Below are 15,231 nucleotides of genomic sequence, written 5' to 3'. Positions count from 1 at the left end.
GCGTGTTGGCATCATTTAGCAAGAGTCCGCAACGGAGTACTCGTCGCCTGTCACAAGAATGTGGGGTAGCCGTACCTCCATACTGCGAATTTTATCGCAGCACAAATGGCACCCTACAAAATTCAGCTGCTCCAACACCTGAACGAGGATGACCCAGACTGTCGGGTACAATTCGCAAAATGGGTGACACAGCAGCTGCAGATAAACCCACGTTTCCTCTATCATGTGCTCTTCAGTGATGAAGCCATTTCTTTATCAATGGTGAAGTGAACAAGCAGAATCGCAGATACTGGTCCGACACAAATCCGCACTGATTGATGCTTCGAAAACGGCCTATTCAAAAAAAGTGATTGGTCTGTTGTGGTGTGTGGGGTACGAAAGTCGTTGGACCTTTTTTTATTGATGGTACGTTAACAGCCAACGGTTATCTGAGGTTATTGGTTGAAGAAGTGTTTCCCTCGTTGTTAACGGAGGACAGGACATTTCCGGAATTCTTCCAGCATGATGGAGCCCCACCACATTATGGGCACAATGTGCGAGCAAACCTGGATGTGCAGTTCCCTCAAAAGTGGCTTGGTCGTAGGGGTGCTGTGGAGTGGCCACCACGTTCACCAGATTTGACTCCTTTGGATTTTTATCTCTGGGGTCATGTCAAAGCACTAGTTTATTCTGTGAAAATACGGGATTTACATCATCTAAAGCAGTGCATTGTTGATGCGTGTGGTCAAATTCAGCCAGATGTGTTGGTCAAAGTTCATCAGGACTTGGTTCGGAGGATAGCATTAACAATCCAACATAATGGACTACATATCGAGCCATTCCTATGACTGTTGGTAGTCTCTCGGGACTGTGGAATGTCTCTTGGGCACATAACACACATGCTGCCGAGCGTCCCACGGCTGCCACATGTAACTGGCTATAACCGGAGAATGAATAAAGCTATGTTTAAAATAACAACGGCATTGATTTTCTGGTGAAATTCTGTATCTGTTTGATATGCCACATGACCACACTCCTATTTGAAATTTTGGAGTTGAATCCAAGATGGCGGCTTTCAAGATGGCCGCCATGTTGGTGGCATAGCGTATAAAGTTTCCCCCTTCCAGTTCCTCATGTGTAGGGACTCTGTTTCCTTGTTTGCTACTTCATTTGAATTTTATGAGGGTGTTTCCGGACTTTTGGACCACCCTGTATACCGAGAGACACATACGACAGATTAGCATTAGTTCCAATCTGTAAAAATTCTGGAATCGATACCATATTCTATGTTATTGAAAAGAATCAACTGACTCGTTCCATCAGAATTCTCTGTAACATGATCCGCTGCAACGATTCAATATCAAGTAGCGGTAGGGAAACTGACTTATTTTTAACCTCTCACGGTCGGAGTTCACAATTGTGTGGAATTTTTGTTAAGTCCATCATATTCGACACTGATTGTAGGAACTGAAGTGCCAAAGAAGGTGGTACAGGTTTGCGCATTCAAATACAGAGATATGTAAACAGGCAGAACACAGCGCTGCGGTAGGAAACGGCTATATAAGACATCAAGTGTCTGGCGCAGTTGTTAGATCGGTTACTGCTGCTATAATGGCAACTTATCAAGATTACATCAAATCTCCGACATCGCTGCTTACGGAAAAAGATCCTGGAAGAACGGGGCCAACGACGACTGAAGAGAATCGTTCAATGTGACCCAAGTGCAGCCTTTCCGCAAATTGCTGCAGATTTCAATGCTGGGCCGAACCATTCAACGAAACGTCATCGATATGGGCTTTAGGACCCGAAGGCCAACTCGTGTACCATTGATGAGTGCACGACACAAAACTTTACGCCTAGCCCGGGCCCGTCAACACCGACATTAGATTGTTGATGTCTGGAAACATGTTGCCTGGTCGAACGAGTCTCGTTTCAAATTGTATCGAGCGGATGAACGTGTACGGGGTATGGAGACAACCTCATGAATCCATGGACCCTGCATGTCAGCAGGGGAGTGTTCAAGCTGGTGCAGCCTCTGTAATGGTGTGGGGCGTGCGCCGTTGGAGTGATATGGGACCCCTGATACGTCTAGATACGACTCTGACAAGTGACACGTATGTAAGCATCCTGTCTGACCACCTGCGTACATTTACGTCCATTGTGCATTCTGACGGATTTACGCAATTCCAGCTGACAATGCGACATCCCACACGTTCAGAATTGCTACAGAATGGCTCCTGGAACACTCTTGTGAGTTTAAACACTTCTGATAGCCACCTAACTCCAGACACGAAGATCACTGAGCATATCTGGGATGCCTTGCAACGTGCTGTTCAGAAGAGATTTCCAACCAGCCCTGCAGGATTCGTGGTGTCAGTTCCCTCCAGCACTACTTCCGACAATAGCCGAGCCCAGGCCATGTCGTGTTGCGGCACTTCCGCGAGCTCGCGGGGCCCCTCCACGATATTAGGCAGGTGTACCAGTTTCTTTGGCTCTTCAGTGTATTTCACAATTGGAGTTTCGGGCTTTGGGCCATTTCCAAGTAGTACTGCAACAGAATCTGCTTCAGCACATGTCACACTTTAAAATCCTCCAACATATATACATATCATGGTCAAGGACAGAGAAAAGTCTTACATTTGACGATGATGTGTATACATGTCGGAGTATTTTAAAGTCTGATACGTGCTGAAGCCAAATCTTCTGCATTACCTCTTGAAAATGACTCAAAGGCCGAAACTGCAATTGTGAAATAAATACGACGAATACGATGTCCTAAAAATATTTTCGCATATAATTTGATACTGAAAGGCAAACCAAGTGTTCCACAGATCCTGTACACGTGTTTCACAAATACTTGCATACAGTGTTACGATCAAAAGAAAGTTGCCTACTCATCAGTGAATATGCCTTTAATGCCTAATGCAGTGAATACGGCGATTATGAAACACTGTTACATTATTGGCTGCAGTATGAATTACAGAACGCAGAATCGTTGCACCAACTCCAAAGGTTATTACCGATCACAAACAAGAAAGCAAATGAAATACGCAAAGGTCCAACAACCTGCTGCGGATTATCGTTCACCTGTAATTATGAACTGCTAATAACAGTGGGTTCTTAGAAAACAATTTCGTACGTGCAATTTCGTCAACAATACAGTACACACACTCTGCTTTTTACGTTTTGTAACGCGTATAGTACTCTAAGAGTGACTGTGCTGTTTTGCACTATCATAAACTTGTATCGAGGGCACAATGTCGATTTTGTAACAAACGAAAAAAATAAATACGACCCTAAATAACTGCATAAAACAAAAGGAAAAATTTCGGTCCAGTCACCAGAGAGCGAGTGTCGCTGCGACGTCCCTCCCCACTACGAGCGGCTGATCAGTCTGACAGACTACTTGACTAACAGAACCCAGTACGTTGTACTGGAAAGCGAATGCTCCACAGAAACTAAAGTTGCACTGCGAGTGCACCATGGAAGAGTAATGGGGCATCTGATGTTTTCAATTTACCCAGCGTTGGACGATCGTACGGAATTACAGGAAGACTGAAATAAAATTTCCACTTGGTGTAAGGGTCAGAAGGTCTCTTTAAACGTGAAAAATGTTCGATAATGTCCACGCAGAAACAAAGCGACAACTATTATCAAAATATTAGTGGCGAACATGTTGGGCACCTACAAAGGAAATCGCATACGAGACGCTAGTGTGACGAATTCTAGATTGCTGATTCAGTGTTTGGAGTCTCTGTCAAGCAAATAAGACATGAAAGAAATCAGAGACAGGCTGCTAGGATCGCAACACGTCGGTACAGTCCGTACCAAAGCGCAGCTTAAATGGGAATCCTTGAAAGAAAGTCGACGTAGTTCTCACGAATTCCCATTGGATAATTTAGAGAACCTGTATTCGAAGAAGACTGTGCGACCACTATGTTCCCACCACCTCATACCTCGCGTAGGGATCGTGAGAATAAGATAAGAGGGATTAGGTACATACACTGGCATGCAGACACGTCATTTTTTTCAGTCTCCCAATGCGCGAATGGAGTAGGCAGTGAAATCGATAATATTGGTGTGGCGTGCCATTCGTCATGCACCGTACAAATGGCATGCGGAGTATGTAATACGAAGAAGCAGATAACACATCAAATGATGGTCAGGTCCTGCAGAAAGTGTCATCACTTCTGCCTCTAAGCTGATCGAAGGTTGTGTTCCAAAAATGAACAGCATAGAGACAGAAATGATTACACTTTCTGCAGGATCTGACCATCATTTTGCAGGGCAATGGTCAAGCACGTAAGGTGCAAGCTGTTACTGATTTGTTTGACTGATGGGGTTGCTAAGTGCTATACCACCTACTGCTCTCCCCTGACTTAAGCCCTTGTAAGTTCGATTTCTAAACTTAAAGAAACACTTCACGGCATTCGCTTCAGAACTGCTAAAAATTCGTCGGGCAGTAGACCGCGCCGCTCGAACTGTCAACACAACTGTCACTGCTAAGAGTATACTACGACTTCCACGTCGCTGGCAACGGGTTATACACAATGCTGGCGACTACTCTGAAGGTCGGTAAAACATTGAAACAGGTATGTATTTTGTATGAGCTGTAAATAAATCGTTTCCACTACTAAAGTTATGAACCTCGTATTTCTTCATAAAAGAACTATAAAATAAATCTAAATGAGACTCGGTATGGCAAAATATTACCAGTGAAAAGCAGAATTTGCGATCAATTTACTTCCAGCGCACAGTATGAGCAACGGAAAAGAAAACGTTCTCGCTCTTTGACTTTTACGGAAATGTGTAGATGGTGATTGAGCTGAGTATATAATTTATTTGATTTGTAAATTCTGGTATGTACATGACGTATGGAATTTTTTACTTTTCGTCAGTAACATGCGAGTAACAGTACACTACAATATTTGATGAGCAAGCTTGATTTTCATTTTCATTTTCATTTTGCTGAAAGTTTGTGAAATATACAATTCTGTCCAAGCGACTTGCTGACGTGATCTAATTTTTTAGCTTACTTAAGTTAATCATTCATATAACCATATAATACTGAATATTAGAGTAGACCGTATTTTCAAATTCAACTAACAGACTCCTGCGAAAACAATGAAATTTTGCGTGTGTAGCTACTGATAGCCTACAGATACGAATCCACTACGGAGAGCAACTGAACACAGAAGTAGTTAGTTATTGGATGCAGCCTATCAACTAACATATTCTTGCAGTAGAATTCTTCCGTCCATCTGAAACCTGAATGCACAGAGTAATATAACTTTTACAACTTACAGAACGGTGTTGCGAGGGTAATACTTACCACTATCACATTTTCCGAAAGGATTTCATTTAAAGATACGAATAATTCATAAACAACGGCAAAGCACATGATAAAATACAGCTAGCCTAAACAAAATATTGAGGGAGTGTGTGAAATTTAAGTCAGGATCAATATGGAATTTAAAGATTTATGTATTATGCAGACGTTCACTTAAGGCACTGCCGATTGTACGACCTGCCACAAGACACAGAAACATCATTAGCACAGAATGAAATTAACGTCACAACGTAACAGAAGTTATAAGTCTTACATCCCTGAGGAGTAAGATATAGAAGAGCACAGAGCGCAGAAGCGACAGTTAAGAAGTAAGAAATCTGAACTGCGAAAGCCAGCGTGAAACTGATACCGCTTTTGTTAGTCTTGCCCAAGAGCAACATCCTCCTTGCAAGAAAAATTAATTCATCTGAATATTCTGAAAGTTCCTCAGGCTTTTCAGAGGAAACGGCAAAATTTATTTATAGCTAGGTTTCTTTTCTCCGTAACTCTCGAGAAACTTTGTAACATCTCCCTGCAGAAGGAAATCCACGACAATCTCTTCAGTTCCCACAATTCGCTGCTTCCTCTAACATTTCCTTCCATTGCCTCAAACGCCTTTTTACTGCCGGCAAACGATTAACGCTTCAAACGGAAATCGTAATTAATTGATGTGTGCATTCACTGAATCTATTCCGCTTTCGGGAGAGCATTGAATTTCCGTTAGGAAAGATACATATAAATTTTACACTATGTTACGGTGACATTAAATACGTATGACAGAGTAATGTTCATATTCTAATAAAATCTGTATTAATGCTAACGAATGCAACTGTTACACGTCGTAAAAAACTGCGACTACGGTAAATATTAAGAGATACTAGGTATCACACAAACTGTATCATTATGTCAAATGGAAACATACTGTGTGTTATTTCGGTAACACGAAATCATATGGTCGTGTTAACATTACAGACAACTGCTTGCCACATTGTCCAAAGTCACCTAATGGAGAGAATGAAGCATCAGCGGCCAGCAGGGCAATATCGTACATAAATTGTAGCACCGTAAGTTTACTTTCAATTTCTGATAGGGCTCTTAAAATCTGAACCACTATAACCATAACGATTGCATGGTTTTGTGGCACACGTTATTCATAAGATAGTCAGAAATATCCGGGGGTTGTAATTCAGGTATTTCTTCGTCGCTAGTACGTCCTGAAATTTAACGTACTGTTGAACTGCAAAAGTATGTAAACGTTATTCGATGGTTTTCACAAAAGATAAATTACATCTTCGCACACTCTAAAGGAAAAACTGCTTTTGTAAGGTTTACGGAGTAACGCATGGTTCTCGAACAAGATTTCAGTATTTATTCCTTGATTGTATTGCAGATGGTAGATCTTTCACACACCACACTCAACTGTAATTACTATAGACTCAGTCACAGCTAAAATGAAATCAGTGTTCCACAACTCGCCCAGCACAAATTGGCAAGAAACAGAAACGCGAAAAAAAGGAAAAAACTCTTCCACTTCGAATTTAGTGTTACCAGAGGCGATATCGGTAGTTCAGACGTTCTCCAAGAGGACACAAAAATAGTGCCTCGATTTTCTCCAACAATAGTTAAGGAAAACTGCGGAGACCGCCATCTCTCTACAGAAACATCTGGTTCTAGACAAGTACGGAAAAATAGAACTACTTCAAATTCTTACCTTCCTGTGCTAAATGTGCAATTCCGGTTTCGAACGAGTGATTGTGGAAAACAATGGAAACTTCAATTAATCTGACTGGTCCGGGACTCGAACCAATGGCTTTCAGAATTAACAGCAGCCCATTTACTAACACTTGTGAAAAGTCGATATCTACACCTTCTAGAACACTAACAGTAAATGCAATCACATAGGTACACACTGCAGTGTATGCAATATCAGCGAATGTACTGATGTGCTTGGAATTGGAAATGTCTTACGATTCTAATTTCATGTATGGACATATATCGCCCTTGGCCTGCATATAGTTAAGTTTTAAGAAAAACGTACAGATATTTTTATGGGAACCGGTGGAGATAAATATGTTAAAATATGGGAAATAAAATTCAAACAGGAAATCTTTCGAGCCAAACTAATCGCATTTCTTCTTGCAAACAGCAAAATCAGTGCAACTGGTAATAGTAAAAATGGCAGTAGAATCAATATAGGATACACAGCACAAAGTGTTCACTAAAGTCCCATTATCCCCAAGGTTGATGAGTGCACTTACACCATGGAGAAATTGATCGTAATGAACAAATGGGCTCATGAACGACCACACACAGAAAAAAGAGAAATATTCAACATGATTTCACTGCAAAGTTTCAGAAACTCTGCTTACCAAAACTTACGATTTCACTGCAAGTTTTCGGGAAACCTTGCGTACCAAAACTTACGATTCCAAACGTAAGGGGTCACAGGAATTGGGAGTTGCATGCTCGACATTGCAGAAATACATGAAGAATGATTTGCAGCTAAAGGCATTTAAACCTTCGTTTGTAAGCTAATTGAGTGATAATAACATGCAGAAACGTCATAATGCTTGTAGTCGAATGCCTGAATTCTTTACAGCTCTTTCTTCAAGGTGGGAGACGTTTTTCCCGGACAAGTGTGCAATATACCGCACTGCAAAAGCGAAAAACATTTATTTCTCGAGTAAAGTACATTTTTATGAAAAACTTGAACACAATCCACCACAGGGTGCAGTGTCTGCAACCGACTAGATGGTTCCATATTTCTTTCACGGTGCTGTGAATCACATTGCATATCGCGCCATGTTACATGAATTGTTTATTCTACATCTGCGAGATCGGCGACTACTCGGTCGTGTGTGGTTCCAGCAGGATGGAGTACCAGCCTATTACGCTATTGCCGTTATAGAATATCTCAATGAGGTATTTCCTGATAAGTGGTTCGGTCCATTTGCTTGCGCCTTTGGAGTGGTGACCCTGAAGTCCTTATCTGTCATCTTGCGACAATGTATTATGGCGGTTCATTAAATGAAAGGTTACTGCCGTATGTTACGAAGCAGTTAACCGACATAAAGATGGTGTTCGATGAGCATTTACTGCCATCACGCCGGGGATGTCAGGAGAATTCCACATCGTACATGGAGAATCATGCTCTGAGCAAACGATGGCGTACACACACACACACACACACACACACACACACACACACACACATTTGAATAAGTAATAAAAGATGGTCACACTGCCCTCTGCCTTCCCACACTTACACAATGTGACCGTCTATGAATACGCAATAGGGCTAATGGAACTTTGTGATCGCTCTACGATTCCCGACATGTTATCACAACAAATTATACTAAAAATGACGTGTTTTGAAGGTATCTTTACTGTGGTGTATCAAATTCTACACTGTTCGGCAACTATGGCTACGAAAAGCAGCAAATAGTGGACTTCAGATGCTCTTCAAAACGCAGCATCTTTAATAACTATTATTGTGCCAAAGTCTCGGTTAAACAATCAGCTTCGTAATCTTGCAGTTATTTTATAGAAGTATCTAAGTTGTTCGCAACATCAGTTTTGATCATTGCACATATGGGTTAAAGACAAGAATTCACATTCCTATACGATAACAATTCTAATCATGTAACATGAGTTGAAAGAAATCTCAACGACGGTCCGTATAACCTTCGTGGCAAATAGAGTCTGTACGCCGTACTCATATCACAAAGGGAATATGTGTATCACAGGACTTACGTAGCAGAGCATGTCGGGCGGTATCCCAGTCACCTGACAAACCGGAGCGGTGGATCCGCTGCACAATTTCTGCAGGACGTTTCACAGACACGTGCGTGCATCTTCCCTGTATGAACTAAGCGACACAAGCTAAGACACTGCACTGATTCACAATCCACAAACGATTTTTCAGTAATCCGAACGGGTGGCGATGAACGTTGTGTAATAATGCAGCGGACGTGAAATTTGTATCGATTGTTGTATACGTCTACCAGTATACCACTCGCGCACTTTTAACTCTCAGACACTCTCCATTTGTAAATTTCAAGCCTCGATAGATTATAAAGCTTGGTTTATCACCGTTAGATACCTCAGATTGGAAGTTACAATCTGAATAACGGATCTGGATGTACGATAGAAATTTAGCACACGTGAGATAGAAATAATCATAAAATTCCTTTCGCGAAACTCCGGAATGCGGACGGAGAGCTACATCCGCATTTATTTCAATCGATATCAGTTCTAACCGTTCTACTTATGTCTTACATCGGAAATCTTTCACGTCGGCAGCACTTCAGATAAGTTTTCCACTGGAGTACAAACAAACGCACTTGTTATCCAAGGACGTAACTGAAAGGAAGTTTGGGCGTCGTAGGCCCACTGATTCTGCAAGAAACGTCTCAGGCAACAAAGCAAGAGGTCGCTGTCTTGACCGCTTAACGGGCTGTAAATGCCGAGTCCCAGCTTACTTCACTTTGTTTAATTACGAATTTCTTTCCTGCTCCGCTTTACTGTTTGTGTCAATACAGTCCTTAAGCAATGACTGAGCGTTTGTACATCTGCAGTGTAGTTTCTTGTTTCTTCTGAAAATGATTAACGTTCATCTCGTTGTAAGGGCGAGTCTCTTGTCTATTATCTGTTCGCACAGCTGGATTGTCCGTACGGCTCACGTTGTAGAGAAAATCACGCGCAGACGGAGTCGTGAGACTACCCCGCTACCGGAAGCGCGGGCTCCTGCGGGCGAATAGCGAGGCAGTGAGCCAGCGCAGCAGAACCGTGTACCGCCGCGCGCGCAGACCAGACGCCGACTGACGCCGCGCGCCGGTCGCCACTGGCAACACACAGATACCACCACCACCACCGCCGCCACCACCACCACACTGAGAGCGGGCCGCCGCGCTGCTGCCAGCCTCCTGCTGCGCAACGCACCGCACACAGCGGCGGGCCGTGTGCACGCGCCCTGTATGCACTGCAACGTCTACACACGTAAAAATGCGATTCTTTAGAACAGGAAGCACGTGCCTCACTGCAACATCAGGAGGCTTGACTTGTTGCCAATAGCTAAGCCTTCTTTCTGTTGGCAGATTTTATCAATTAAAGAGAAGTAGTTTTGGGATAGTACTAGTTTAAGCAGACCGATCGACTTTTAAATCTCTGGTATGGTTACTGTTTGTGTTTAATATGGTTCTCTCTGATACTTTTAACTGTCTCTTTGACAGATACATTTATGCGTTGAAAGAAAAAAACAAAATCACGATTGTGACTGAAGACGATTGTTCTTTACTTCACGAAAGTAACACAGTTATGGGAGAAACACTGAGAGAAATGGATAAAATTAAGTATTAACAGTACTGTTTGCAATGATTTTCAAGGATTTTTACCTTATCTTCAGCCCCATGTTTTCAGTGTCGATTGGTATGATGACTGCCTCAAGGATGTTAGTGGGGTATTTCGAAAACAAGAACTAAAATTACGAAGCGTATGTGTACATCTTATCATTTCAGAGGAAATTTAACTTGAAAATCTGTTTCCCCGTTTGGCCAAGAACTGATACACAATAACAACATTGCAAACTCTGTCAGAAGTCAACTGTATCAAGTGAGCGTTCATTAAGAAGTGTTGTGGTTTTCTTTATGATTTCATTGTGGATGTGTCCCCTTGTAACAATCAAAAACAGCTATTCATACTGTATTTCCACTGAAACGCTAATACGTGCAAAGTAAACAATCTACAAACGTTAGCTGCGCATTTTAAGTGCTTCCTGAAAACACATCTGAATAACAGTGTCAAAAAACATCCACCCAATCAAAAGACACGGACCTGAAGAAGAGGTACTGAACACTGGAAAACAGTGAACAAAATTGTGGTTCAAATACCTGTCCAGTCGGTAATTTTGATTTCAGTGAGTTCCTCTTCCATTTTCTCTTGTTCAACTGAGATAGTGCTCCACTTCGAATGATCTAGATGTTATGTAGGAACTCCTTTGTACGCCGATTTGTTTAATGTGCCTGAGAATAGAGGTCGGTTCTAGCTAACCTTAACGTGAACATCCGACACAGAGCGGCAGCGTCATGTCCGACGCCGTTGGACGCACATTAGCATATAAAGTCGAACCACGCATCGTATCAAGCGTCTGCGTTTGTCAACGTTACGTTATTTACTGTGCCCACGTTGTGCAAATGTGGAGATTTGATTTTCGCATCTAGGAATTGGTGTTGCTGGTAACTTCATTCATTAATACAATATAAAGGATGACCACGCGAAACACTTCGAAGCTCCGAAGAGAGGGAAATTTATACGGAGAAAAAGCGTCCATAAATAATATATAACAAATCAGATCATCAAATTTCTATTTGATGCAATACATTTCGATAAATTATGGGTTAGTGTAACTACTGATGGCCGTTTCTTTTACTATAAGGGACTCACTTATGGAAAAAAATTAAACTATTTGCTAATCATAATGGAATATTTGTTGTGGAAACAAAATTTTCGCATCTGCAGCTCACTTATATTTTAATTATTTATCTTTCGTTCTCTGTAACTAGTTTCTGAGTCGCGGCCTCACCCAAGCCGCCAGCGAGCGGTGTTGCCGCATTCCAGCCTCACTGCTTCACTGATGGTAGGAAGGAAAACTAGAGAAAAATGGCTCTGAGTACTATAGGACTTAACTTCTGAGGTCATAAGTCCCCTAGAACTTAGAACTACTTAAACCTAACAAACCTAAGGACACCACACACATCCATGCCCGAGGCAGGATTCGAACCTGCGACCGTAGTGTTCGTGTGGTTCCAGACTGTAGCGCCTAGAACCGCTCGGCCACCCTGGCCGGCGAAAACTAGAGAATGAGGCTGCCACCCATAAACTAGTTGAAAAGTACGAAAGATGAGTAATTAAAATATAAACAACTGTAGCTATAGGACGTCTGTCTCCAAAACAAATGCTCTATCAGCTTCGGATCCGCTAGTAAAATTCTCTTTCGTAAATAATGGAGTAGATCACGAAATTGGAGTACCTTAATGTATTAAGCTGGACGCCAGACGCAAGTGTGTTGATGAATAAAGTTGTGCGATAACAACCACTAACAAACAATAACCACACATCTGAAAGTTGTTACAATTTTTTTTATTAATCTACTCAATCTGAATTGGATCTTGCACGGGACTATTGCTAGGATGGTACATTAATTTAGGTTGCATTGGGGAACTAACACTGTCTGGCACACTTTATTGTGTTATTGTCGCATCTATTAAAATGTTTATTTAAAATGTCCTTTAACACGCCAGGATAGCCGCACGCTTTAGCACGGTGCTTCCGGGATTGGGGGAGGCGCGCTGTCCCGGATCGAACCCGCTCGGCGGATTAGCAAGGAGGCCCGGTGTGCCGCCCAGAGCATGGATGTGGTTTTCAGGCGCTTTCCCACATCCGATTAGGTAAATACCGGGCTGATATAATAGAGAGCAAAAAAGGCCAGGAAAAAGAAGAAAGATTTAAATTGTCTTTAAAATGCCATGTATTTCGTCACGTCTTAAATATATTACGTAGGCAATCCGACTGAATTGTTAGGCAGCCTCAGACGTGTCTGTGCAGATATTCAGGTACAATATTCCGTAACACTTTATTCCTCGTCTACGGGATATGCTTCGAAGGGCACCAGCCAGCGTAGGCAATCGTATTACGTGCTTAACTTAAACAACACTGTGACTCGCCAAACTAGTTCTCTTTCGATACACAGATTTTGCTCAAAAAATAGCTCCCATCACTGTTAAAAAATGCCGAGGGTATCCGTAGCTTTGTCGGAAATTGACACAACGCAATTACATGTCAATTCTGTTCAAATCTTTTTCAATATAAATTACCAAGATAAAATCTGTTTACGGTGTGAAAATTTTCCGATGTACTGATGGTGGGTCGTATTGCTCAATGAAAAATTCTAAATTTCGTCTCTGGTCATAGTTAATGTGACATTTGTCGCTGATAAATGTTTTATTAGCGTGGGTTACGCCTAAAAAGTAATCGGCCGCGGCTATCAATATTTACTCTCATTAATTATACAACCGGCTGCTCTGGAAGCCTTGTCTTATTTGCAATGGTGATCCCGTTGCGCCAGATACCATTTCAGGGGCTTGTATCCGTTGTAACAGCCGTGCAAATGAGGATCTCTGCTAATTGCGGAGGCACTAGCGCGTGATGACAAAAAGAGATTGAACATTATTTAAAATATTTTTTAATGAACGATGTTCGATATTTTCTAAAGCTGGATTAATAATTTTAGTGTTTACGCCTACGAAATATCTGGATGGCCAATGAAGATGTATTAAATGCCTTTTTTGTCGCTGAAATGGTTAAGATATTAAATAGGTCCAGAAATTCGAGCTACTATCCGCGTTGGTCTGAAACACTTGCGTAGCTCTTAATGTGATTTGTAATGGAACGACAAATCATATCGTAGTGTCATAATTCGCTGGATGTCCCGATTGTAGTTCAAATTGGAGCAGCGTCATATTTGTTCTAATACAACCACTTCTAGTAAGGTTCTGTAATTCTACTTAAACCTTCTCGTTAATTACTAACTTAAGCCGACCGGATATACAGCGTTTATCAAGTATCCAAACAAGTTAATAAAATATTAACGAATAGTTAGTTCAGGCTTTCGTAGTAGAGACAGGCATTTCAACACCCACTGAATTTGGGATGCGCTTGTATGCGCTAAAATTATATTTGAATGTGATGTCGCTTTCCGCAGTTGTTTCTACAATAATTGCTCTACTTCATTAGTATGACACTGTCTATGTATCAGACAATAGTGGGAGTGAAGCACTGACTACTTGTGCGAAGGAAAACGAGATGTTTGTACAGCAGGCTGTTGCGGTTTTACTTCTCAGTAAAGGTTCTCAATGCATGATTTTGCTTTGCGAGGCAATAAAACGAAAAATAATACGAGAAACGCCCAGAAAGTAGTGCACCGCATTTTTTCTTCAACAATTCTTTATCAAACATAATGAGAATTACACACACGAAAGAATGGTGTTTTATCTACAGACCCTATTTTTCCACGTAAAGCCCATCCCATTCTGTGGCCTTCCTCTAGCGTGAAACAAGGGCGTGTAGGTACCAACCCTTGTCCTGGTCACTGTGTGAATCACCTCCTCATCGTCTTCAAAATATTTTCGACGAGTGGCATCTTTTAATGGCCCAAACAAGTGGAAGTCCGAAGGTCTTGGCCAGGGCTGTCAGGTGTGACAGCCGTAGATGGTCTCCCCGACCTCAGCAAATCGTGGACCTCCGCCGAACCGCCCTCTGATGACGTCAGCCTCCGTGCCCAGCGACTAACTGTATTTCTGTCGACAGCAGATGCTCCATAGACTTTGCACAAGCGCTTGTGGATGTTCCCCATAGTTTGTTCAATAACGGCACGTTGCTTGTAATCTATAGGTGTACAGACGCTATTTTGAAACGTTCCTGCAACTACAGCTACGCTATCAGTCGGAAGTGACGGAAACTCGGCGCTCTCACTCAGGAGACTTCAAATAATACATAAGTAACGTTTCGCGGTCATAGTATTGTTTTCGGCTGACGAAAAAAATGCGGTGGATTACTTCCCGGACAACCCTCGTACATTTGACAACCCAAAAATTGCAAACACAGGAAGAATCAATGAAAAGCGTTGTGTGGCCTCTCCCAACTGTGTGACCTTATTGTAAACACTATTTCAAGTCGTACTTTCTTAGGCCCCATAACCGCTAAATTTAAATCCGTCTATACCATCTAACACCATACTGGGCTACTTTAGATAAAAGGTTTCTGTACTGGAGCAGTAGGAGATCCTAATCCTGGTTTTCTCCAAAATGATTCAGGCGACAGGCAAGTTTTTTCACAGTTGATGCAAAGAGGGACTCAGTCCGGAACCG

The 15,231-nt window shown here is 42.0% G+C and overlaps 1 protein-coding gene across 3 annotated transcripts in view; it reads right to left on the bottom strand.

Annotated features, from left to right (window-relative positions):
* LOC124710527 (peripheral plasma membrane protein CASK) overlaps positions 1-10,115 on the bottom strand; it is a 558,968-nt gene extending 548,853 nt beyond the window's left edge. For all 3 annotated transcript variants that reach the window (XM_047240932.1, XM_047240933.1, XM_047240934.1), the window contains exon 1: positions 9,062-10,115. In XM_047240932.1, coding sequence (XP_047096888.1) covers positions 9,062-9,073 — 12 coding nt within the window. In that variant the 5' untranslated portion in view covers positions 9,074-10,115. The remainder of the gene's footprint in view (positions 1-9,061) is intronic.
* Positions 10,116-15,231: the final 5,116 nt, after the last annotated feature.

Source organism: Schistocerca piceifrons, chromosome 1 (assembly GCF_021461385.2).
Source record: "Schistocerca piceifrons isolate TAMUIC-IGC-003096 chromosome 1, iqSchPice1.1, whole genome shotgun sequence".
Taxonomy (NCBI): Eukaryota; Metazoa; Arthropoda; class Insecta; order Orthoptera; family Acrididae; genus Schistocerca; species Schistocerca piceifrons.
This window is presented reverse-complemented; position numbering and strand designations above follow the sequence as displayed.